The sequence below is a fragment of the Ochotona princeps genome, chromosome 16 (assembly GCF_030435755.1).
Source record: "Ochotona princeps isolate mOchPri1 chromosome 16, mOchPri1.hap1, whole genome shotgun sequence".
Taxonomy (NCBI): domain Eukaryota; kingdom Metazoa; phylum Chordata; class Mammalia; order Lagomorpha; family Ochotonidae; genus Ochotona; species Ochotona princeps.
Genome location: NC_080847.1, coordinates 48,193,856 through 48,220,238, shown reverse-complemented (window position 1 = coordinate 48,220,238; position 26,383 = coordinate 48,193,856). Strand labels below are relative to the sequence as shown.

The 26,383-nt window shown below is 46.6% G+C and overlaps 1 protein-coding gene across 2 annotated transcripts in view; it reads right to left on the bottom strand.

Annotated features, from left to right (window-relative positions):
- LOC118757710 (zinc finger protein 14 homolog) overlaps positions 1–25,459 on the bottom strand; it is a 67,706-nt gene extending 42,247 nt beyond the window's left edge. The window contains exons 1-6 of one of the 2 annotated variants that reach the window (XR_009246807.1): positions 25,328–25,459; positions 21,858–21,925; positions 18,113–18,239; positions 17,695–17,790; positions 14,668–15,735; positions 14,228–14,635 (exon numbers count right to left, since the gene is read on the bottom strand). Coding sequence is in view for 1 of the 2 variants with exons in the window: in XM_058674406.1 (XP_058530389.1) it covers positions 930–1,056; positions 7,544–7,552 (136 nt within the window). In the remaining variant the exon portion in view is untranslated. Of the gene's footprint in view, positions 1–929; positions 1,057–7,543; positions 14,636–14,667; positions 15,736–17,694; positions 17,791–18,112; positions 18,240–21,857; positions 21,926–25,327 lie in introns of those variants that run through there. The other variant, XM_058674406.1, reaches the window with a different exon arrangement.
- Between the last annotated feature and the right edge of the window lie 924 nt (positions 25,460–26,383).

Genomic DNA, 26,383 nt, shown 5'->3' with positions numbered 1-26,383 from the left:
GCCTGAAGCTGGATGAGAGGCAGAGCATTTGACTTGAATTGGTGTCCACATGAGATGCTGTCATTGCAGGGAGCAGCTTAACATACCATGCCACAGGGGTGAGGACATGGAGAGGAGTTGGGGGAATTCCAGAGCCTATGAAACTGTGTCATAAAATGAAAACAAAAACAAAAACAAAAACAAAACAAAACTATGCCACAATGCCAGCCCCAGAAGCAAGTACTCTTAATTATAACTAACTATAAGCAAAGCCTACTGATCCAATTTAATGCTCTATAAACTATGTGTATTTTTTTTCCAACAGAAAAACCAAGAAACAGAATCTATTTTCCTTACTAGTCTCAACACCTAAATCAACTGTGAGTACAAACAAAAAGAGAAATCCATTTATTTGGAAACTTGTAAGGCTATAAAATCAACCTGATTTCCAATCTAACTCCTCCGGAAAACCTCAGAGCTATTTAAGGATGGGGCGGATGGATATATTTAGTGGAGATACTTCCAATAAAATACAACTCAATCCATTCCTTTAGAACATGGAACTGGAGTGAGTCTTTGGTGCAGAATTTAAGTAGCTGCCTGGCATACCCACATCCCATCATTAGAGTGTAGGATTTGGGTTCTGCATACTCCTTTCCAATCTAGCTTCCTGTTAATGCACAGCCCCAGAGGCAGCAGATGGTGGCTCAAGCATTTGGGTCACTGATAGCTATGTGGGAAGCTCAGATGGAGCTCCTGGCTCTGGTCTTCAGCCTGGCCCAGTGCTGGCGGTTGCAGGCATCGTAGGGAATGAACCAATAGGAAATCTGTTTCTGACTTTCAAATGCAAATGAAAATATACATGAAAAACAAAATGTGAGACAGAAATTCAGTTTTTGACGAGAAAGATGATGTAGAACAGTCTAAATTACCAGAGGCAGAAACCTTACCCAGGGAGACCAAGTTGCTGTAGTTCTCTAACATCACATCTCTATACAAATCCTTCTGCTCCAAGTCTAGGAATTCCCACTCTTCCTGAGTGAAGACTATGGATACATCACTGAATATAACTGATTTCTGAAATGATAAAACATAATTACAACTGCAATGAAAGAAAATTTGCTTCAAAAAAAGAGAAAAGGTAAGAAGGGATATTATAGGCATTGGATTATACAGCAAATAGACCCAGGCTGGATGTCTGTAATACATCGATGTAAGAGGCCCGGCGCAATAGCGTAATGGATAAAGTCCTCGCCTTGAATGTGCCAGGATCCTATATGGGCCACGGTTCTAATCCCGGCAGCTCCGCTTCCCATCCAGCTCCCTCCTATGGCCTGGGAAAGCAGTTGAGGACGGTCCAAAACCTTGGGACCCTGCACCCACATGGGAGACCCGAAAGAAGCTCCTGGCTCCTGCTTCGGATTGGCTCAGCTCCAGCCGTTGTGGCCACTTGGGGAGTGAACCATCGGATGCAAGATCTTCCTCTCTGTCTCTCCTTCTCTCTGTAAATCAGCCTTTCCAATAGAAATAAATAAATCTTAAAAAAAAAAAAACGCATCGATGTAAGAAAGCAAAGTGCCTGCAGGATAATGCCTTTGTATGCCTGAGGATCCTGCTGCTGCCTCTTAAATGTGGGGTTCACAAAAGCTTGTATCATAAGAAAAAAATGGGTTTCTGGGCCCGGCACCATGGCCTAGTGGCTAAAGTCCTCACCTTGAACGCCCCGGGATCCCATATGGGCACCGGTTCTAATCCTGGTGGCCCCACTTCCCATCCAGCTCCCTGCTTGTGGCCTGGGAAAGCAGTTGAGGACGGCCCAATGCTTTGGGACCCTGCACTCGCATGGGAGGCCCGGAAGAGGTTCTTGGCTCCCAGCTTCGGATCGGCACAGCACTGGCCGTTTTGGTCACTTGGGGAGTGAATCCTCGGACGGAAGATCTTCCTCTCTATCTCTCCTCCTCTCTGTATATCTGACTTTGTAATAAAAATAAAATAAATCTTTAAAAAAATGAGTTTCAAAAATTTTTGCACCAAAATACACTTATCTTTAGAATTTTTCTCATATACTATGGGATACCTCAATAATCCAAATCAATCTGGAAAGGAGAAGAAACAGCATTTTAAAAAAATGTACTTAGTGAAAGGTAGAGCATAGCATAAGAGAAACAAAGATCTTTCACCTGCTAGTTCATTCCCCAAACTGCTGCAAAAGCCAGGGCTGGGCCAAGCTGAGGGCAGGAACCTGGAGCTTTATGCAGCTCTCATATTTGTGCAGAAGCCCAGGCACCTGAGCCATCTTCTTTTGTTTTCCTAAGCCTTTCAACATGGAGCTGAATAGGAAGTAGAATAGCCAGGGCTAAACCAGCATCCATATGGAATGTGGGCATCACAGGTTACGGTAGCTTAACCCACTGGGTCCCAGCAGAATTTTATGATTAAATGAAACAGCACACATTAGCTTTCTACCTACTAAATGTCTCCTTCATAAACTCATAAAAATATGAGTCATTATACCTATCCTTTAGAAAAACAATTTTTAAAAATCTTATTTATTTATTTTTTATTATTATTTTTTTTAATTGGAAAGCCAGACATACAGAGAGGAGAGACAGAGGAAGATCTTCTGTCCGTTGACTCACTCCCCAAGTGGCAACAATGGCTAGACTGAGCCAATCCGAAGCCAGGAGCCAGGAACTTCCTCCAGGTCTCCCACGAGGGTGAAGGGTCCCAAGGCTTTGGTCCATCCTTGACTACTTTCCCAGGCCACAGACAGGGAGCTGGATGAGAAGCAGGGCTGCTAGGATTACAACTGGCGCCCACATGGAATCCTGGCAGTGAAAAACGAGGATATTAGCCACTAGACCACCGTGCCCTGGGCCCCCAAAAAAATTTCTTAAAAAGGCTCCCTATAGGCGGCGTGCACGGCACCACCAAAAGACGAGTGCAGGCCCAGAGCCCAGCATTTACTTCAGAAATGGTGGCTGTGAATTGTCCTGAGAGGGATTTGAGGATGTGTGGGTGGGCGAGGACCGCTGAGGAAGTACACTAGAGATGAAGAATGACGACTTCTGGGGGACTTTGACAGACTGGGCCACTGCAACTGCAGTTAAACGAGGTGGCTGAGACCAGGTGCTTTGGAGAGGGGGGAAGCTGCAGGACATATCTGAGTCAGACCTGGACACCTGCCCGTATGGGAGCCCTGCGCTGCACTGGTTGGTATTGATCACAACTCACTGATGCACATGAAAGCTAGGGCTGGGGGACTTGCCTGGCAGGACTAGACCACAGTATCTGCCAGTGAGGGTTGGGGCTGAGGGTGATCCATGTTAGGGAGGGCCATGACACTATTCTGAGGGGAATTCATGGGTTCATCCCTGTGGGACAGTATTACCCACTAGTTTGCCAAGCTGGGGGTGGTGATGGCTGAAGCAGGCATGACCAAACCTTACCAACACTTGTGAGAACTGGGGTTCAGAGTAGGCTAGGTTGGCCCAAGCTGCAGTACCCACAGGTGTACCCAAGAATTGGGTGTGGGCTGGAATGCAGCAAGCATCAGCACTCACAAAGGCGAGACTAGGGGTTGGACCATGCAGGGAAGGGCCCTAGCACCCACTGACACGTGTGAGATCTGAGTCTGGGAGCGAGCCTGGTGCGAGAACTTGGGGAACCAGTGGGGCTGTAGCTCCCACTGCTGAGCACGAAGAGTTGGGGTTGGATGTGGGCTAGACCAGGCAGGGCTGTTCCACTTGCTGGCAGGTGTATGGGCTGGATAGGGAGGGCAGAGCAAACAAGGTCAGGCCAAATTGTAGCACACGGGCCCGGCGGCGTGGCCTAGCGGCTAAAGTCCTCGCCTTGAACGTCCTGGGATCCCATATGGGCGCCGGTTCTAATCCCAGCAGCTCCACTTCCCATCCAGCTCCCTGCTTGTGGCCTGGGAAAGCAGTCGAGGACGGCCCAATGCATTGGGACCCTGCACCCGCGTGGGAGACCCGGAAGAGGTTCCAGGTTCCCGGCTTCAGATTGGTGCGCACTGGCCGTTGCGGCTCACTTGGAGAGTGAATGATCGGACGGAAGATCTTCCTCTCTGTCTTTCCTTCTCTCTATATATCTGACTTTGTAATAAAATAAATAAATCTTTAAAAGAAAAAAAACAAATTGTAGCACACACCTAACACGTGGCGGCCAGGATGGGATGTGGGCCATGCTTGGCTTGGCTTCTGCATTTTGGCTTGTTTGCCTGAGAGCTGGGGACGGGGGCAGAATGGGCAGGACTAGGCTGCAGCACCCGACATGAGAGGACTGGCAGTGGGCTAGGTTAGGCCAGGCTGCAGCATCTGATGGCAAAGGCCAAGATGGAAGATGGGCTATGTTGGGGTAGGTAAGAACAACCACCAGCATTCCCACCAGCATTGTGACTGGGAGCAGCTGGGTCAGGAAGCTAAAAGGATACCCCTGCTGGGCTGCAGTCCCCAATAGTGAGCACAGGAGTTAGAATGGTGACAACAAACTGGGCTGGACATGATTGCAGTATACCTCAGCATGGGTGTGGACTTGGTTTAGGGCTGTACCAGTCTAGATGAGAGTCAAGCACCCACTAGCATTTGCAAGAGCAAGGGTGGGTGTAGGACAAGCTTGGCTAGGTCTCACCACCTGCTGAACCACATGAGAGCTGGGAATGGAGGTAGGACAAGTGTGGCTATACCCTCCAATAAGAGCTGGAATAGGTATGGACCAATCAGGTAACGCTTGTGAATGCCAGAACAGGAGGTGGGTCAAGTCAGGCTGGGCCAAGTACCCACCAGAGTACATGAAATATGCAACTGGGAGGTGGCCTGATAGAGGAGCTTAGGGAACTCCTCTTTCAGGACATAGTCACCGCGGGTGAACACAAGAACCGAAGTTAGGAGCAACTGAGACCAGGCCGGGTTGCACAATCTGCCAGTATATGTGTGGGTCAGGTTGGCATACAGGCCGGGTGGGGCCAGTTCATGGTCCCAATTGGCAGTTGTGAGGGTGGGGGTGGGGGGTAAGCCCAGCAGGAGGGCTACGGAGGCCGCTGCTCCCACTAATGAATTTGAGAGCTCGGACTTGGGACAGAACAGGCTGAGCAGGCCTACAAAACCAGTTGATCTGCACGTGAGCTGGGTTAGGGGAAGAGCAAGGCTGATTAGGTTACCATATCTGCTGCCACATGAGCCAGAGTAGGTACAGGCTAGTTGAGCTCTGCTGCAGCATCAATTGGCAAGTACCAGCAATGGGGGAAAAGTTCTGTCAGGCTATACCGCACTATCATCTGGAAAGTGCAAGATCTGATGAGCCACAGCTTCTACTGATGAGCATGAGACTTGGACCAGGACTGGCTGGACAGGTGGTAGCACCTGTCAGCATAAGTACGGGCTGGATAGCGGGGCAGGATGTAGCACCCATTGGTGTGTACAAGAGCCAAATGCTATGTGGGATGGACTGGATCAGTGTGCTGAACATACCAGCATGCGCAGGAGCCAGGACTGGGTGCAGGCCTGGAGGGAGTTATTGGGGGTCATCCCAACTGGGCTGCAGTTCCTGCTGGTGTACCTGAGAGCCGAATGTGTGGCGGGCAAGGTTGAGTTGGCTCACAGCATGTGTTGTTTGCATATAAGATGGGACTAGAGACAGAACTGACTGAGTGACTGCAACCACCAGTGTGTGTGGAGGATAATGTGGGTGACAGACTGAGCCAGAAACTGCACAGGTCTGGGATCACCTCTGGTGAGGCTTCTTTGGAGACACCCTCCCTGTCGCTAACTAGACCACTGGACTCAGAATTGCAACCATGGGGAAAACTACAGGATTTGTTATCTGACCGTAGAATGCATCTATTAGAACTGGGTCTCCTCAGTTGCTGAACCCTGTGTAGTGGATGGCATGCCCAGATGCACATGTGGGACATAACAGTTCATTCAAGCCTGCAGAGGACATCTAGTACCATAGCAGAGGATGGACGGTGGAACAGATTGGACAACTCTCCTAAGCTTTGACAGCAAGCAGCTGGGCAAGTGGAGACTAAAGGTAGACTACGTCACCCAATGGACTCTCGAGGGATTTCCTCACCCTAAATCAACAGGATCTCAGAACTATTTGAAACCACGTAAAAGCAGTACTCTTGGAACATGCTCCACATTGGGGATCCTAGCATGACATTGAGTGGTCATCTCCGATCCCTGGCTACTGATCCTGTTAGGCTGCTGGGAGTAGTACTCTCCCCTTCTTTCCTTTCCTTTCCTCTCCTGGAAGGAAGAAAAAAAATTGGAAGCAACTATCTCATTCACTTTCCTCCACACCTTGATTCTTTCCACCCTAATCAGTGGTTCACATGGGCATACATCCTTCTCAACTATATAAACATAAAATATAAAATAAATTTATTTTTACACAAAGGCTCCCTACAATATCTTTTTGGTTTTTTTTATTTTCACTTTTTTTTCTCAGTATCTCTATTATACAGGATCTGAATATAATTAAAGAATTTCCTCCAAGCTAATCATGGGAAGTGTGTCATATCATAAGCATTTGTTTTGTTACACAGCTGTTTTTAATGCACTTTTTAAAACATGACTGTTCATGGGCAGTTGGTAAGCCTAATAATTGAGATGTCAAATAGAGAGAGACCTGTGCCCTTAGTGGATAACTCTTACAAATGCCCAATAAAGGGCCCCACAGGCGTGGCTCAGTGGCTCAAGTCCTCGCCTTGAACACCCCGGGATCCCATATGGGTGCCGGTTCTAATCCCGGCAGCTCCACTTCCCATCTAGCTTCCTGCTTGTGGCCTGGGAAAGCAGTCAAGGACGGCCCAATGCATTGGGACACTGCACCCGCGTGGGAGACCCAGAGGAGGTTCCTGGTTCCCGGCTTCGGATCGGCGCAGCTCTGGCCTGTTGCGGCTCACTTGGGGAGTGAATCATCGGATGGAAGATCTTCCTCTCTGTCTTTCCTCCTCTCTGTATATCTGACTTTGTAATAAAAATAAATCTTTAAAAAAAAAAAAAAAAACAGAAAAAACCAAATGCCCAATAAAGAACCACGACCTTTTTTTCTGTATGCACTCAGCCACATTCCGATCCAATTCTAAAAGTCTTACAAAAGCATGAGAGCCTCAATTTAAAGAGGCTGAAGCCAATTAAACGTGAAACTTATCTTATATACTGGGAAAGCTCAAGTCTGAAAAAAAGTTGAAAGTTTCCATTGAGTACTTAAACAAACCTAACATCTCTCAGATTTTAAAGGGATAATCAAATGCCTCTTTCAAGAGATTTCACTTCCGCAGCACTGCAATTTTTTAATATAAGACTGATCACATATGGGAGGTGCTGATGACTATTCAAAATATATGCCAGAAAAAGAAGACCAGAAAGAAAAGATTATAGGATAACAATTATTCCATTAAGCCTCATCCTTCACCAAGTTTAGAAGAACTAACAGAAATTTCTGGAATATAACTTTGTTAGCTAAGACGTTTCAGGATGAGCAAATATACATAGGAACGTAACATGATAATTCTAAGAGAAAAAAAAATCCAGTAACTTACATGAGCCATGGTTTAGAAATGCAAAGTCCTCCTCTGGTGTTCACTTGCCAGGAGAGAAGAATCCAGAGAACGGAGCTAGGGGAGGAAAACAAGACCAGGAGTACAACTGTGCCCCAGAATTCCCACAACAATTGAGCTGACATAATTTCCCACTATAGCCTTTCTCCACCAAGTGTGGGCAGATGCTCACACAAATCACACACATACACACCATACATGAAGACATCTAAAGGAGTCTGGAAAGCCCAAACTTGCACATTCTGCATCTTCTAAGCCAGAATCAAGTCTCACAAGCCTGCCTGAAATTGCAGGACATGAGAAGACAAATTTAGAAGTACCCATGCAGCAGCTGAATAGTATCCTATAGCCATTTTAAGGTGGATAGAAGCCGGTTATATATAAACTAAAATTGAAATGTCAATGAAGTAGTCACAGGATGTGGCTAAGAACTTGCATTTTCTAACATATCGGTCACTCCATACCATGTCAATTAACTCCATAATGTTGGAAATTGTTGTTGATGTTATGTTACGGCTTTTAATTGGTCGGAACGATCTTCTGCCAGCTCTGCTTTTAGACCAGAAATGGTCTCCCCAAGAAACTGTTGAATTGATCTGGACAATAAGATGCTGGACTCTATGCATGGTACACGCTTGCAAAGAAAGAAGCATGACTGGATTTGAACTGTAATACTGCAATAAGGTGGAGGAGGGTACGGGGAGGGGTTGGGGGAATCTCGGAGCCTATGAAACAAGGTCATTAAATGAAATGCAATAAAAAAAAAGTACCATGTAGCAAAACTGCTGCACTAACAGCCCTGACTACAACCAGTTCATCTGCTGTGTTGACAACTAGGATACTCCACACTGCTTTTCTGCTTTACTTCGCCGTTCTCTTTCCTACAACCTAGGCTAGAAAAGGTGTGATGAATTCTCTTAGCAGCTAAACTATCATACATTTTCTTATTTTTTAAAATGAATTGGAAAGGCAGATTTTCAGAGAGGAGAGAGAGTGAAAAACATCTTCCATCCACTGGTTAACTCCCAAAGCAGCTGCAATGGTTGAAGCTGAGCCAATCCAAACCCAGGAGCCAGGAGCCCCTTGTCCCAGTTGTTTCAGTTTCCATCCAGCTCCCTGCTTGTGGCCTGGGAAAAGGACGGCCCAAAGCCTTGGGACCCTGCACCTGTGGGAGACCTGGAGGAGGCTCCAGGCTCCGGCCTTCACATTGGTTCACCTTTGGTTGATACAGCCAATTTTGCAGTGAATCAATCAGTGCTTGAAAGATATCTCTGTCGCTCCTCTCTGAAAAATCAGCCTTTCCAATAAAAATAAATAAATACAAGAAAAGGAAATGTAGTGAAAGATATATTTAAGAATATGTTGAAAGCCATTGTTCATAAATAGAAAAAAAGCTGGTAAGAAACCAAATATCAATCAATGAAAAATAAACAGAGCAAAAAATACTCATGGAGTAAAAAAACTGCTATTACTTATAAATAATAATGTAGATATTTAATTGAGAAGATGAAAATAATCTTACTACATGCTGCTGAGTGAAGAAATCAGGTTACACAACACTTGTGACTAATCTGTTATGGTAGGGCAAAACCTGTGTATAGGGAGTGTGAGTGTTGTAATTACACAATACTCAAGACATAGTGTTTTATATAAATAAGGTAAAACAGACGTTATATTTATTATTTATATATACTATATATAATATATACATATAAATCAGCATGATAGCATTGGACAGAAAAATGAGAAAAATTGGTTATTTTCACATTTTTATCATTTTAGTCATTGTATTTCTTCTAAACACTAGCACAGAATTGATATATCATGAATACTTTATAAATTTCTGATCAATGGACCCTGAAATTCTACTTCTAAAAAGTTATTTCTGCAGCCTGTGCTGGCATCCCCTATCGGCGCTTCCCGACTGCTTCCCTTCAAATCAAGCTTTCTGGTTAATGACCTGGGAAAGCACTGAAATACGTTCCAAGTGCTTAGACCCTGCACCCATATGGGAGAAATGGAATATATATATATTTGGGGGGTACGGGAAGACATGGAAAAAACTGTTGGCTCCTGGCTTCCAACTGCCCAGGTCTGGTAACTGCAGCCATGTGGAGAATGAGCCAGCAGACGGAAGGCCTCTCTTTCTGATTCTCCTTCTCCGTAATTCTGCCCCTCAAGCAAATAAAATAATCTCAAAAAACAAAAAGAGATAAATTTGAACCTCAGAATATTTTTAAAAGATGTATATTCATGGAAATTATAAAAATAATTCATGACAGGGCCCAGCAAGGTAGCCTAGTGGCCAAAGTCCTTGCCTTGCATGCACCAGGATCCCATTATGGACACTGGTTCCTATTCTGGCTGCTCCACTTCCCATCCAGCTCCCTGCTTCTGTCCTGGGAAAGCAGTCGAGGACGGCTTTAGGACTCTTTATGTACACTGTCTGGCCCTTCTAAGCCCCAAGTACATTCAAGCATCTCTAGTTTCTTAACTCTTGTAAACTATTAGGGCGTTAGAGTCTTAAAACAAACAAACAAAAAAAATTTTAGTTTTGGTGTTGCCTGTTTTCCTTCCTTCTCATCCAGAAAGAGCTGCCGGTGAACATCTCAAAATCTCTTATATGACACCCTTGGGTCTGGTGGCGTGGCCTAGCGGCTAAAGTCCTCGCCTTGAATGCGCTGGGATCCCTTATGGGCACCAGTTCTAATCCCAGCAGCTCCACTTCCCATCCAGCTCCCTGCTTGTGGCCTGGGAAAGTAGTCAAGAACGACCCAAAGCCTTGGGACCCTGCACCTGCGTGGGAGACTCGGAAAAGGCTCCTGGCTCCTGGTTTTGGATCGGTGCAGCTCTGGTCCGTTGTGGTCACTTGGGGAGTGAGTCATCAGACGGAAGATACTTCCGGTGCTTCCCACAAGCTCTTGTAAGATTTCCCGTCTGTCCTCCTCTTTGTTACCTCTGCCTTTCAAATGAAATTAATAATTGGAACAAACAAAACAAAAATCACTTTATTTAAAACCAAAAAAGTAGCTAAAGTTCATTAAGAGCGTATGAAATAACAGGAACTGTCTAAAGGCTTTACACACAAGTTTCAAGTCTGTTGGAAAGAACCCAACATCGCAGAGGTGCACACAGGTCCTAGTGGGGGTTTCCCTACCAGTTCAATGGACAAGACGCTGAAGGTGAACGCAAGCGCCCCCGCGTCCTACAAAATCAAAACGCATTTCAACAGGAAACCCAATTTTACGTTGACACTGACGTGACCAGGTCTTTCCTGAAAGCCCATTTCTCAGAACGGACTTCACGGGGTGGCCCTGCTGCTGCCCTGACGAGGGCCCCACGCCGCGATCCAGCCTAAAGCGAGCGGGCCCCGACAGGGAAGCTGGGGTCCCGGCTCCCAGAGCCTCCTGCGGGGGTCTCGGGGTCAGCGCACTCGTGTCCGGACCCCTCCCAGCCCGCGTGCACAGGGACGTGCCGTGGCGGAAGTCGGGCCGGCCGGTAGGCCCCGAGCCTTTTTGTTTTTTGTACCTTTGCCATCTTGTCTTTAACGCTTGGGCGGCGAGACTGAGGGGACAGACGGCCCTCGGATGCCAGCTGGGCCCACCGGAGTCACACCCAGAGCGCCACAAACACCTCCGCTCACACAGGGGCGGCCCGCGGGCGCGCGCGCGCACACACACACACACACACACACACACACTGATGGGCGGCCCGGTCTCTCTCTCTCTCACACACACACACACACACTGATGGGCGGCCCGGTCTCTCTCTCTCTCACACACACACACACACACACTGATGGGCGGCCTGGTCTCTCTCTCTCTCACACACACACACACACACTGATGGGCGGCCCGGTCTCTCTCTCTCTCACACACACACACACACACACTGATGGGCGGCCCGGTCTCTCTCTCTCTCTCACACACACACACACACACACACACTGATGGGCGGCCCGGTCTCTCTCTCTCTCTCTCTCTCACACACACACACACACACGCCCGCCCGTCTCACACTCGCGGGCCTGAGGCGGGGGCGAGCCGCGGACCCTCCCCTTTCCTCTTCATACCCCTGCCCCCCAGCACCTGGCTTCCGATGGCCAGGACCACAGGCCAGGCCAGCCCCGCTCCCTCGTGGCTCCTCGGTACGCACCGCGGGTCTCTCCGGCGGCCGGGCGGCCGGAAGCAGCGCCAGCCGCCTGCAGGCCGCAGATCCCGGGGCGTAACCGGGCCGACGCCGGGGCTGCTGGGAAGGCCGGACGGCCACCGCGAGTGCGCAGGCGCGCCCAGCCCAGGGGGCGGGGCGTGGCTCCCTCCGCCAGCAGGCGCGCCGGCTCCTGCCCGGGATGGCATACCTGCCCGCGCCCTTCCTCAGGCAGCGGGATTATTCCCGGCAAGGGCCAGGCACGATGGCGAACCTGAGCGTTCACGGAGCCCCCCTCCACCCACCCTGAAAGTCTCCGTGCCCAGCACCGCGCTATGTCTCAGAGACGTTGTGCGTCAGATTATTTGATCATTTTTGATTTATGTTTAATATTGTTTACCTAGTTGAGAGGGGTGCACGGCCATGTGTGTTTCCCATTGGGGTGGGGAGGGTCGAGGTATGGAGGAAGGCAGGTGTGACAGACGTTTGTTTGTTTTCATTTTCCTCCTGCGTCTTCCTACGGAGGAAGGAGAGGGGCTGCTCATTGTTGGAATACACCAGCGCCTAGGCAATGGGGACTTTGGGGGACACCTTATCCCCGCCGTGGGTTGGTGTGCTCCAACAGTGTTACTTCAGTGGTTGGATAGCCCTGAGACTTGGCTGGCTTCGTTGCCCGCGGGTCTGAGGGCACAGGGTTCTACCTGTGGATGTGGGCAGGACGGGGCAGCTGCAGAGCTCTGGGAACCACGCGTGCTAGCGTCTGCTTGTGTCTGGAATACAGTCCTTGTGTGAGATCAGGCGGTGTGTGACTCCCGACCCAGCCAGTATCTCGGGGTCCTCTGCCCCTTCAGTCTGGCAACGATAATTGTATGCACACTGGCCTCTCGAAAGCCTCAAATACATTCAAGCATCTCTAGTTTCTTAACTCTTGTAAACTGTTAGGGCGTTAGTCTTTAAAAAAAACTTTTAGGAAATGCCAAACCCAAGTGTTGGCTGTTTTCCTTTCTTCTCATCAGGAAAGAGCTGCCGGCGAACAGCTCGAAACCACTTATATGACACCCTAAAACCAGGCCGGCACCGTGCCAAAGTAGCCTGTGGCATACAGGCACCACATTGACATCCCAGCGGCTCCACTTCCGGTCCTGCCCACAACCTCATGTAACATCTCCCATTGTCTTTCCTTCTCTCTTGTACCTTGGCCTTTCAAATGAGACTAATACATGGGGGGAAAAAAACTTTTTTTTTTAAACAAAATATTTAAAAAGCTCAGGTTCATTAAGAACCAACGAAACAGGTCTCCACACGAGAGCCCCGCAGCTAAAGCCTCCACCTTGCACGCACTGGGATCCCATATGGGTGTTGGTTCTAATCCCGGCAACCCGGCTTCCCATCCAGCTCCCTGATTGTGGCCTAGTAAAGTAGTCGAGGACGGCCCAAAGCCTTGGAAACCTGCACCTGCATGGGGGACCAGGAAGAAGCTCCTGGCTCCTGGCTTTGGATTGGTGCAGCTCCAGCTGTTATGGCTACTTGGGGAATGAATCAGCGGACAGATCTTCCTCTCTCTGTCCTTCTCTCTATATATCTGACTTTCCAACAAAAATAAAATAAATCTTAAAAGAAAAACCTGTACAAAATAGCAGGAACTGTTTAAAGGCTTAATACACAAGTTTCAAATCCACACAAGTGATGGAAAGAACCCAACAAATGCAGAGGTGCACATTTCAAATCCACACAAGTGATGGAAAGAACCCAACAAATGCAGAGGTGCACATAGGTCCTACTGCGAGGGTTTCCCTATCAGTTCAACGGACAAGATGTTGAAGGTGAACGCAAGCGCTCCCGTGTCCTACAAAATCAAAACACATTTCAGGGCCCGGCACCTTGGCCTAGTGGCTCAAGTCCTCGCCTTGAATGCCTGGGATCCCATATGGGCGCTGGTTCTAATCCCGGCAGCTCCACTTCCCATCCAGCTCCCTGCTTGTGGCCTGGGAAAGCAGTCGAGGACTGCTTTGGGACCCTGCACCCGCGTGGGAGACCCTGAAGAGGTTCCTGGTTTCCAGCTTCGGATTGGCGCAGCACCGGCCATTGCGTTCACTTGAGGAGTGAATCATCGGATGGAAGATTTTCCTCTCTGTCTCTCTTCCTCTCTGTATATCTGATTTTGTAATAAAAATAAATAAATCTTAAAAAAAAAAAACACATTTCACAGGACCAACAGGAAACACCATTCACGTTGATGCTTACGTCTAAAAATAGGCCACAGCAACTTGTCTCTCCAGCACCCTTTTCCTAGAGCGGACGTTAAAGGAACAGAACTTCTTTTGGGTCTCCCATGTAGGTATAGGCTCTCAAGGCTATGGGCCATCCTCTGCTGCCTTCCAAGGTCACAGGCAGGGAGCTGGAAGGGAAGTGTTGCTGTTGCGATAATACCGGTGCCCATACAGGATCCCAGCAGTTGTAAGGTGAGGATTTAGTCACTAGGTCATAGCGGTTGGCCTGAAGTGTTGTCCTAAAAATAATTTTGTTTAGGTTTTCAAATGTAGCACAAACTTTATTCAGTATAACCCTTTTAATTTGTACGGTATCTCTGATTCCAATTATTAAACAATGCTGTTTGTCTTTTCAAACTTTTTTTGTTCAGTGCCACCAATGTTTATACTATATTCAGGATTTCTTTTATCATAGATTACATGATGTTGCAAAATAATGCCAATCTTAATAAAATCCTTTCTGCTTTGCTGTTACACATGTAATAATTATAGACAACTTGCAGAGAAAAAGAAAATTATTATCACATGATTAAATTTCCACAATCTGTCAAGAGAAAAAGGAGCTTTTTGACTTCAAAAATCTGTTTTATTCATAGGGTGTTTCTTTAACATGATTCTTCCTGGGCTGAGCAAACTGTAGTTAGCAAATAAAATGTTTCTGTTTTTAACAAGACAAACTTTTTCGTGAACCATTTTGAGCCATATGAAAAGGCTTCCCACAGATTTCACGTTCCTTGGCTTTTCACCAGTACAAATTTTGATGCCGAATAAGCTGTGAGCCACAGTTAAAGTTCCTCCCACAAGCCCTATATTCGTAAGGCTTCTCATCAGTATGAATTCTATGATGACTGATAAGCTGTGAGCTCTGAGAATAGGCCTTTCCACATATCTTACATTCATAGGGTTTTTCGCCAGTATGAATTCTCTGATGTCTAGTAAGGTCTGAACCAGAACGAAAAGCCTTTTCGCACTCCTTGCATTCATACGGTTTCTCGCCGGTATGGATTCTCTGATGTTTAATAAGTTGTGAGCTCTGACTAAAGGCGTTTCCACATTCCTTACATTCATAGGGTTTCTCCCCAGTATGAATTCTTTGATGTTGAGTGAAGTTAGAACCGCTACTGAAGGCCTTCCCACATTCTTTACATGCGTAAGGCTTCTCACCAGTGTGAATTCGCTGATGACGCGTAAAGTTTGAGCCACTGCTAAAGGCTTTCCCACATTCCTTACATTCATAGGGTTTCTCACCCGTGTGAATTCTGTGATGTCGGGTAAGGTCAGAGCCACAAATGAACGTTTTTCCGCATTCCTTACATTCAAATGGTTTCTTGCCAGTATGGATTTTCTGATGATGAGTGAGTCTAGAAGGATGCCTAAAAGCCTTCCCACAATCCTTACATTCATAGGGTTTCTCAACGGTATGAATTATCTGATGTTTAGTGAATTGTGAGCCAGGTCTAAAAATTTTCCTATAGTCTCCTGTTTCACAGTATTTCTCTTTCTGATTAATGATTTGTTGTAAAGTAAGGGATGGATGCTGATTGAAAGTGGGCATTTCTTCACGAGGAATTACCAGGTGACGGAAGAGTCTCTCCTGAGAGCCACGCTGTTCCTCCGACTGGCCATTGCATTCCCGGCCTTCTCTCAGACTGGAACACTGAAGGTCATGTCTTGTAAGCCTTTCCATGATCTCCCACTGGGCTGACTCTAAATCATCAATTTCCTTCTTCAGAAATTTTTTGGCCTCACCTCTTGATTCTAGGAAAAAAAAAATCACACATTTTTCTTGCTGAGAAAAATGAAGGTTCTATTAAAATAGGAGAATGAAGCTTCATTTTTGAAAAATGGAGGAGAAAAAAGTGAGATAAAAGTGAAGACATACAGTGTGATCAAGATAGTGATTGAATAACAAAACCCTTGATTTTTTAAACATTCCTCTATATCAGGATTTCTTATGGAAATTTGCAAAATACTCATATTCTGTATTAGCCTCATCCCCACTGTTATAGGAGGACTTGAATCATAAACGCACACCCCAGCACCTTTAAAGCATGGAGCAGGATCTGTGCTATTTACCAGGACAGTGGGCAGAACCTAATGTACAAGCCTAACAGAAAATGTCTAGGGGTTAGTGAGCTATGATCCTGCCTTTGTTATTACATATTATATTTTAGTGGAGCAGAGGGGAAATCAATGTGGGGGGAGAGAGGACCTTGGGGAAGGACTTGGGCAACCCCAGAACCTATGGAACTATACCGGAAAGCCAAATAAAATGTATTTAAAAATAATCTCACACGAAACAGCGCCCTCTATCCTCTTGCTGGATTTTTTGGTTTTGTTTTAGCACTTCACAGTTCATGATAAAACATTGCTACATATAAATAATACTTACTTGATCAACGTATATTGGACAAATGTGCTAATGGGTTTTCCTCCTTAATACTAATTTTCTCCATACTTTACAGCTTTAACTTTTCCATAGAAACACAGCTCTAACATTGGTAAAACACACCCAAAAATCTCCCAATAACTTCTACATGGATCAACTCGGCTTTTACATCTTAACCCTTCACTTTCTGTTATATTCTCTTTTAATTTTTCTTTTTTCTTTCTTTTTTAAAGAAGATTTATTTATTTTTATGGGACAGTTAGACATACAGAGAGGAGGAGAGACAGAGAGGAAGATCTTCCATCCGATGATTCACTCCCCAAGTGACTGCAATGGCTGGAGCTGAGCCGATCCAAAGCCAGGAGCCAGGAGCTTCTTCCAGGTCTCCCACATGGGTGCAGGGTCCCAAGGCTTTAGGCTGTCCTCACTGCTTTCCCAGGCCACAAGCAGGGAGCAGGATGGGAAGCGGGGCTGCCGGGATTAGAACCAGCGCTCATATGGGATGCTAGGGCATGCGAGGCGAAGATATTAACTGCTAGGCTATCGCACCAGGCCCCCAAATGAGAAAGTTTTGATTAAAGGTTTGAATAAATTAAAAGTTTAGGACTTCTATGTCCAAAAAAACCTAGCCAAAGAAAATAAATCCGGGCCTGAAGCAATGGCTCAGTGGCAAATATTTGCCTTGCATGCTCCGGGATCCGTCGTGGTCACTGGCTTGTGTCCTGGCTGCTCTACATCCTACCTAACTGCATTCTTGTTGCGTAGGAAAGCGACAGAGGATGGCCTAAAGCTTTGGACTCTGCGCCCACATGGGAGGCTCAGAAAAAGCTCCTGGCTCCTGGCTTCAGATCAGCTTAGTTCTGGCTATTATGGCCACTTGGGAAGTGAATCAGTGGATAGGAAGATCGTTCTGTTTCTCCTTCTCTGTAAGCCTGCATTTCCAATTAAAAAATCTTTTTAAAGAAGCCCTTGGCAATTTTAGAGGAAAAAAAAAGTATTTCAGAATATGATAATGCTTTTTACAAGAGTAAATACAAAAAAGAGTGAAAAGCTTGGAAAGAATTAAATCTAAAATAAGGACAGAAAGGAATATTATTAGAGAGGAAAGAGAAAGGCACCAGGTGTTTAGAACCGGAAGAGAAGCCCAGGAGGAGAAAAGCAGGCAGCGCTCCAGGTAAGGAAGAGAGGTGAGCGCATTGAGAAGATCGCACTAGAACAAGCCTTTGCTTGTACAGCATCTCAACGTCTCTGAGGGGCGCTTCTGAGAAAGAAGCCAAGGTGCAGTTACTCCATTGACAGGCTGTCATTACCCACCATGGCTCACTTACCTGGCCACTGGCTTCTTGTCAGCCCTCTGGTCACCAGCCAGGGCGCCTTCCTTTGCTCCAAGCAAGAGATCACATTTGGTTTAGAAATGGAATATCCTGCTCAAAAAGAAGTAATGAGACAAATTATGATCAGACTATTCTAGAATTCAAACCTAATTCTTTTAATTTATTGAAAAAAATGTATGGTATTGAAGGAAGAGCCAAAGGAAGATGTAGTTATCTTATGAAACGTGACAGAAGATCTGAAACTCCTCCTAGAACTCGATGCAATTTCCCTTTTCTGTCTCTACGATATTTAGGACATTTCTGCAAAGACAGGTTATAGAAATGCAGGCTTTGAAAGGCACGTGAATATTTCATATTGGAAGGAACATCTTGCAAAGGCAAAATATGAATAATTATGGACAGACTTCCTTACCCACGGAAAGCAGGTTGCTGTAATTCTCCAACATCACGTATCTGTATAAAGCTCTCTGGTCATCATTCAGGTATTCCCACTCCTCTCGAGAGAATTCTACAGAAACATCACTGAACATCACTGACTCCTGCAACAGCAACCATGCACATGAATCAATTAACAAAAAAATACAAGTGTTTGGTGATGGAAAGAGATGAAAAAGAGTAAGGCAGACAAAGAGAAAGACAATCAGTGGGTCCCAATGTCATTACTTAGTGACTGAAGTCCTCACCTTGCATGAGCGGGATCCCATATGGGCGCTGGTTCTCATCCTGGCTACTCCACTCCCCATCCAGCTCCCTACTTGTGGCCTGGGAGAGCAGTCGAGGAGGGCCCAAAGCCTTGGGACTCTGCACCCACGTGGAAGACCCAAAAGAAGCTCCTGGCTCCTGGCTTTGGATTGGCTGAGCTCTGGCCACTGCAGCCACTCGGGGAGTGAATCTTCCTCTCTGTCTCTCCTCCTCTCTGTATATCTGACTTTCCAATTAAAAAAAAAAAAAAATAGGGCCCGGCGGCGTGGCCTAGCAGCTAAAGTCCTCGCCTTGAACGCCCCGGGATTCCATATGGGCACTGGTTCTAATCCCGGCAGCTCCGCTTCCCATCCAGCTCCCTGCTTGTGGCCTGGGAAAGCAGTCGAGGACGGCCCAATGCTTTGGGACCCTGCACCCGCGTGGGAGACCCGGAAGAGGTTCCAGGTTCCTGGTTTCGGATCGGCGCGCACCAGCCTGTTGCGGCTCACTTGGGGAGTGAATCATCGGACGGAAGATCTTCCTCTCTGTCCCTCCTCCTCTCTGTATATCTGACTGTAATAAAAATAAATAAATCTTTAAAATATATATATATATATACACAATCTGTTTATAGGAAGAAATAAGAATTCTTGATAAAAAATTACTAAGCAATTTTCTTATGGATTTTAATATGATTAAAATGTATTCAAAGAAACTTGCTATTGAATCACTTGGCTGGCTAATAGCTAACTGTAAATTAAGGGTATTAAATTTCAACAAAGTCTAACAACTTCTTGCTTATATAATTATTTCTACCAAGAGAAACTTTTTAATTGGCATCTTAGCTACACTCTCCTTTATAATAAAGGGAATGGAAGTTTGATACTGCTTATTAACCAAACTGAAAGATTTTTGTTATTTTATTGTTTATAATGATTACATGGTTGATCAAGGTGGGAAGGATGACGGTTTAGGGAAAATTGGGTGAACTTACTATTTCCAAATTTGCTACTTCTTGTTATTTCTGGAGGAAAGAGACAAAGGGGGAAGCCCCACACGACTTTCCACACCTCCAGTAGCCAGAGACGAGGAACCGCCACCTCATATCAACCCCGCGTCTCCATGTGTACATATTCTGAGGGTTCTGCCCAAGTGGCTTGGATAGGTTGAAATGTCACTTTTACCGATTCAAAGATGAAGCCGCCCTCCTAATGTCCACAGGCTGACACAGTAATCCTCAAGTTCCCATTCACTGGGATTTTTTGCTGTCGTTTGACTGGGGTAATTGTCTAGTTTGTTCTGTTCTCCTTCTTCTATTATATCACCAAATGATTTGCCATATTCTCCTTTTACAGCTGGGCCTGTGTCCACTTTTCACTATGTAGGAAATGCTCCTTCAGGAGAGCCCAAGGACCTGGGCCAGTTGTCCCAAGCCTCGATGGATCTCCACGAACCTGGCACCTACCTCACAAGGTGACCCTAGGACCCAGGCCAGATGGCCAGTTGACCCAAGCCCCCCTGGATCCCCTAGCTCTGAGGCACAATAACCCGGCACCCCCTCGCAGATGTGGTCAAGGACTCAAGCCAGGTGACCCAAGCCCAGCTGGATCCCCCTAAGTCCCGCCACTGGGTCCCCCACCCTAGGGCTCATGAACCTAGAATCCACCTAATAGGCCTACCCCAGAATCCAGGTTAGGTGACCTGAGGCCCTCTGGGTCTTCCACCCCTGGGGTTCACAAACCCACCACCCTCCTTGCATGTGGGCCCAAGGATCTGAGCCAATCAACCTGAACCCCACCAGATCGCCCACGCCTGGGGCTCACGAAGTCAACACCCACCTCACAGGTGGGTCCCAGGATCTGGACTAGGCGACTCGAATCATGCCCGATGGGCCCTCCTCCCTGGGCTCACAAATCCAGTCCCCACCACACAGGTGGGTCCCAGGACCTGAGCCAAGCTACCTAGGCCCTGTCAGATCCCCCATTTCTGGGACTCACGAACCTGGCCCCTGCCGGCCCCAGACTGACATGACTGCCTCACCTCAGCATCCCCCTCATCATCCACAACCTGGCCTGGTCCAGCCTGCCCCCTGTTCCAGCTCCTGCTGGTGGGTGTTGCAATTTATCCCAGCCCAGCCTGATTGTTGTCCCGACCCTAAAGTGAACTGGCTGGTGTTGTGGCCCCATCTCGTTCCTCCTGACCCTGTCCTGGTTCTCTGATCTGCCAGTGGGTGTTATGAACTGGCCTGGACTGGTCTGTCCCCAGATTTGATCCACGTATATGCAGGCGGGTACTGTAATCCGGCCTGGTCTGGGCTGCTCCTTGCCTTGATTCTTGTGCTCACCTGCAGGGACTGAGTCCCGACGAAGGAGTTTCCCAAACCCCTCCATCAAGTCTCCTCCCAGTGACAGTTCCCCTACCCATCAGTGCGTCCTTGGCTCAGAATGACTTTTTTCATCTCCTGTCCTGGCAAGAACAGTGGCCTTGCTCAATTGGCCACACACATTTTGGTTCTTGCTGTTGGATGTTGCAGCCCAGCAATACTGAGTCCATGCCCAGACACAGTGGGAGTCAAGACCTAGCCTGGCCCGTTCTATATCCAACCTGGCTCTCATGAGTACCAGTAGGGGTCAGAGTTTAGCTCAATCTGTTGCTGCCTAAACCAGTGCACTCTCACCCCAGTGGAGGCTGTAGCCATGTCCAGCCCATCTTGCTGCTACAAATCCTACTCTCATCCTCACCAGTGAGAACCCCAACCCATCTGGGATGTCCCCTTAGCTCCCCAGCCAGGCCTGTTCCCATCGCAGTTCTTGGGCGAGCCAGCAGAGATTGCAGTTCCACGGGGTGAGCCCACATTGCCCCACAGATTCTACCATCAGACCCTCTTCTCTGACTCTTATGTTCCCCTCCAAACCGACTCGGTGTCAGCCTCCTCCTTACACACCCATGTTGTGGACTTACCAATGGAGGTCTTTCAGCTGTAATTCCTAACCTGGACATAAATCCTCAGGTCATCACAAACTACTGCCTATGCCCTCCCGCCATTCCCCTGTAAATCCAGAACCATCAAACCGCCAGGGCACACCTCAGACTCCCCTCCCCTAGGGAAAACACGTGACCAAGCTACAAGCACCTGTGCAGGTAAAAAATAAAATACCCTTCCAGATGGGATGGTCCCAGAAGCCCGCTGAGCATCCCTTCCCCAGGCAGCCAGTGTGCTCGGATGTGTGTACCTGTGCCGGTTAGAAAGGCCTCCGAGCTGGGAATACTGCAGGCCCACTGTGAACTTCCCTCCCATAAGGGAACCCTGCGGCCCAGCTACACGCACCCGTTCAGGTAAAAAAAAAAAACAAAACTTTTTTGTTTATTTCTTTGTTTGTTTTAATTCTAATGCGTAACACCGAAAGGAATGAAAATATTCGAATGTTCCATGAGTAAAAATGATTTTATGTAAGCAAAAGGAAACAGACTCTCACCTGAGCCATGGCTTTGATGCTTGCGGAAACGGACCTCCACTGGGCTCCTCCTCCGGCTAACGACACAGCTGGGAGAAACAAAAGAGAGATGAGATGCCCTTGTTCACAGCGCCCCTCACACAAACACGCTTCCCTCTGTGCCCCTTGCACAAACCTGAGTGGTATTCGTGGGAAACATAAACAAATGTTTCATCATCTTCAGTTCTAAAGACAACCAGACTGTGAGCACAGCAGGATGACTCTGGGCAACAGGACTTGGAGAGTACGTACTGAAACATAAATAAAAGCAAAAAAAAAATGTTTTTACTTGAATGATAGTATGGCTACACATAATTATATACTGAATAAACCACACAATAAATCCCAACAAATACCTATTGTGCTATGTAATTAACTTAACAGCTACACTGAGATAGCCATCTCATTAAATGGATATGCCTTTATTTATTTTACCTATTGAAATCAATGATAGATTGCTTTTGTACTTTACTACAATAAATAGTTCTATTATAAATATCCTAGAGCATGTATCATTTTATGCGCAGGTGATCTAAATGATTAATTCCAAAAAATAAAACTACTCAAGGTTAAATATATTCTGGGCCTGGCGTGGTGGCCTAGTGGCTAAAGTCCTCTCCTTGAACGCACCGGGATCCCATATGGGCACCGGTTCTAATCCCAGCAGATCCACTTCCCATCCAGCTCCCTGCTTGTGGCCTAGGAAAGCAGTTGAAGAAGGCCCAAAGCCTTGGGACAGTGAACCCTCATGGGAGACCCGGAGGAAGTTCCTGGCTCCTGGCTTTGGGTTGGCGCAGTACTGGCCATTGCAGTCACTTGGGGAGTGAATCATCGGATGGAAGATCTTCCTCTCTGTCTCTCCTCCTCTCTGTACATCTGCCTTTCAAATAAAATAAATAAATCTTTTAAAAAAATCTTAAAAAAAAGGTTAAATACATTCTGAGTTTGGATAGATGTGTTCAAAGGAGTTTTTTTTAACAAGCTCAACTGTACAATCAGATCCTAAGTTCAGCCCAAGAAACAATTCATCCAGCCTCACTTCGTAAGGCTTTTAAGCTTAATGGGTCTTAGTTGAAGATAACTAAGACACCTCTTTCTCTCCTGTGTCCCTCGTCATTCTGAATTTAAAATAAATAAAGTTTATTAAAAAAAAAACCAACAGGGTTACTAGAGTGAGTTAAACATCCATCTGCAATGTTCAAACCCCAAACCAAAATGCCAGTTCAAGCCTTGGCTTCTACCATCCCACCCAACTCCCTGCTCATGTGCCTGGAAAAGCACTAGATGGTGACAAGTAGTTGAACGCCTGGCATTCAAGCAGGAGACCTGAACAGAGTTCCAGTTTCCTGTCTTTGGGGTGGCCTTTCCCTGGATGTTGTCGCCATGTGGGGAGTGACACAGCAAATTCAAGATCTCTTTTTCTCGGGCCACAAGCAGGGAGCTGGATGGGAAGCGGGGCCACCGGGACATGAACTGGTGCCCATATGGGATCTCAGCATGGATGAGGCAAGGACTCGAACCGCTAGCCTACTGTGCCAGCCCTAAAAAAACAAAGAAATGTTTTTGGGTTTTTTTTTGGTTTATAAGATATGGGAATTTTGGGCCCGGCGGCGTGGTCTAGCGGCTAAAGTCCTCGCCTTGAAAGCCCCGGGATCCCATATGGGCGCCGGTTCTAATCCCGGCAGCTCCACTTCCCATCCAGCTCCCTGCTTGTGGCCTGGGAAAGCAGTTGAGGACGACCCAATGCATTGGGACACTGCACCCACGTGGGAGACCCGGAAGAGGTTCCAGGTTCCCGGCATCGGATCGGCGCGCATCGGCCCGTTGCGGCTCACTTGGGGAGTGAATCATCGGATGGAAGATCTTCCTCTCTGTCTCCCCTCCTCTCTGTATATCTGGCTGTAATAAAAATGAATAAATCTTTAAAAAAAAAAAAAAAAAAGATATGGGAATTTAATAAACTAAACATGATACAAATTATAAAATAATTCATCCTTATGTAAAATTCCTTGAGCATTAGATTCATCAATAATTCCACATTAAATTGATAACCTGGAATGCAGCACCATGTTATCAACTATCTAAACACTTCCTCCACCATTAGGCATTCAAGAAATATCACCAGGGGTATGCATATAATAGAAACTGAAAATCAGACTAATCTAAAAATGTCTCTAAAGCGCCCTTTAATATTACTGTTAAAACATACTAAGCTTTTTATAAGTCTTTGATCAAATAGCTTATTATATGCCAGGCATTGTGCTAAATACTACAGAAACATCAATAATGTCAAAATATTTGGTAACAGAGTTAATTTGCCCATATGCCCCACTCTTCTGGTCTCTATTTTTGTTTTTTTCCCTGGTTAAATGGATCTTCTAAGTGCATTATCTTCCAAGCTGAATGGCAAGAAATAAGAAGTCCTATTTCACCCTATGCTGGTTGCATTTCAAACCTTCCCGGGCTGAATTCTTACTTGTGGGAGATGACTCTCTTTGGTGAAGGAAATTATCTATAGTTCATGCTTGGTCTTAATTGTAGAGCAAACAGAAACAAAGACTTTTATTCATTAATGGCTAATTTTCTAAGACTTCAGAAACCTAAAAACATCCCATGTGTAAGGCTAACCAGTGAGTTTGAAATGTGAAAGACAGAGGCAGGTAGAGTACAGATGCCTCAGGACCAACGTGAGAGGGTGTCTTGGAGATGGGAATTATCCATGGTCTGGGGAACCGAGGGCACAGCATAGTCAGTGGCCACATGGCACTGTCCTCCAACCCTCGTGGCCCTTGAGGGTCTCTGGGCGGTGGGAGGCTGGAAGACAGCACACAACACAAGGGCCATAGATCTACCTCAAGTGAGGCAAGAGGCCGATGCCATTGTTATTTTTATTAAACTCAGCTTTTTTTTTTTTAAGATTTATTTATTTTTTTATTGCAAAGTCAGATATACAGAGATGAGGAGAGACAGAGAGGAAGATCGTCCGTCTGGTGATTTATTCCCCAAGTGAGCACAACGGGCCGGTGCTGTGCCAATCCAAAGCCAGGAGCCAGGAACTTCCTCCAGGTCTCCCACGCGGGTGCAGGGTCCCAAGGCTTTGGGCCATCCTCCATTGCTTTCCCAGGCCACAAGCAGGGAGCTGGATGGGAAGTGGAGCTGCCGGGATTAGAACCGGTGCCCATATGGGATCCTGGTGCGTTCACGGTGAGGACTTTAGCTGCTAGGCCACTGCGCCAGGCCACCGTGCCAGGCCCTAAAACTCAGCTTTCTGTAATGTAATATTATCTTAGGAAGTTAGAAAGAAAATTTCCTCAAACACAAACATCCATACACAGTAGAATGATCAAATCAAGTATGATAAGTCCACATGTTACAGTATCGAGGCTGCTAAAACGTACAAATATTTGATTATTTGTTCACATTTACATAAATGACATCTCTGAAATACCTACTGTTGGGAGACACAGTCCTCCAGGGGTCTCACAATCTTCCTCTTGCTGGATGTGCTATTAGTGCCAGGCTCAGGCTCCTCTTTACTTGGGCCATTTCCAGGGCTGTTAATACAGTTGATAACCTGGAAGGATAAAAGATAACATCTCTTTTAAACAAATGGCATGTTGTTCACTGCTTGCTATAACAGCAACGGCTTCTCTATTTTCACTACTTACTATTTGTCACTGTGCTCGCCAAATGCTCTGCAGGAACAGCAGCCACGTGGGCCCTGCATCATGCTCGCCCCGGGAGTTAAGGGAAAAGCATACCTGACAACAACGGAAACTCATGCTACCTGTCGTGCCAGACCACTGGACTCCAATCCCAGTCTCGGAAACTCACAAAGTATGTGGTCCGACCTTGAAGTGCCTGTATCGGGATTGGGCCTCCTCAGTTGCTGATGCCTGAACACTGGACAGCATGCCCAGGTGCACACAGGGAACATGACCGCCAACTCCTCCAGGCCAGCAGGGGACATCGACTGCCTCATCAGAGGAATGAAAGCAGAACAGGTTGGACAACCCTCCTGGTCAAGCTTTGCAGCATGTTCTTGGATCTACGAATGCACACTGAGGTTTACTTGGTCAGCCAACAGAGCTTGGAAAGATTTTCTCAACCTTAGTAGCAAAACCAACCACTTCTCAGAACTATTAAAGCTACTCAAGTAACGCCCTCAGAACACTCTTCCCCACATGGGGCTCTCTAAGGCGTTATCAAATGACTGTCTCCCATCCCACGGTGCTGGTGTGGTTTGACAGCAAGGAGCAGCCCCCTGTCCCTCCTCTCGTGTGGACACAGGAGGAAACCACAAAGGGGAGGAAAAAAGAACTAAGACATGTGCCCCACCCACCTCCCTCCATAACTGAAACCGTCTCACCTTAATCAGAGGCCTACTTGGGATGCATCCCTGTCAACTATACAAACAATATTAAAAAGAAAATTAAAAAAATACTTTTAAAGATGTTGTTTCCTCCGTATTGTTCTGGTAAAAAAAAAAAACATAACAAGATATTATG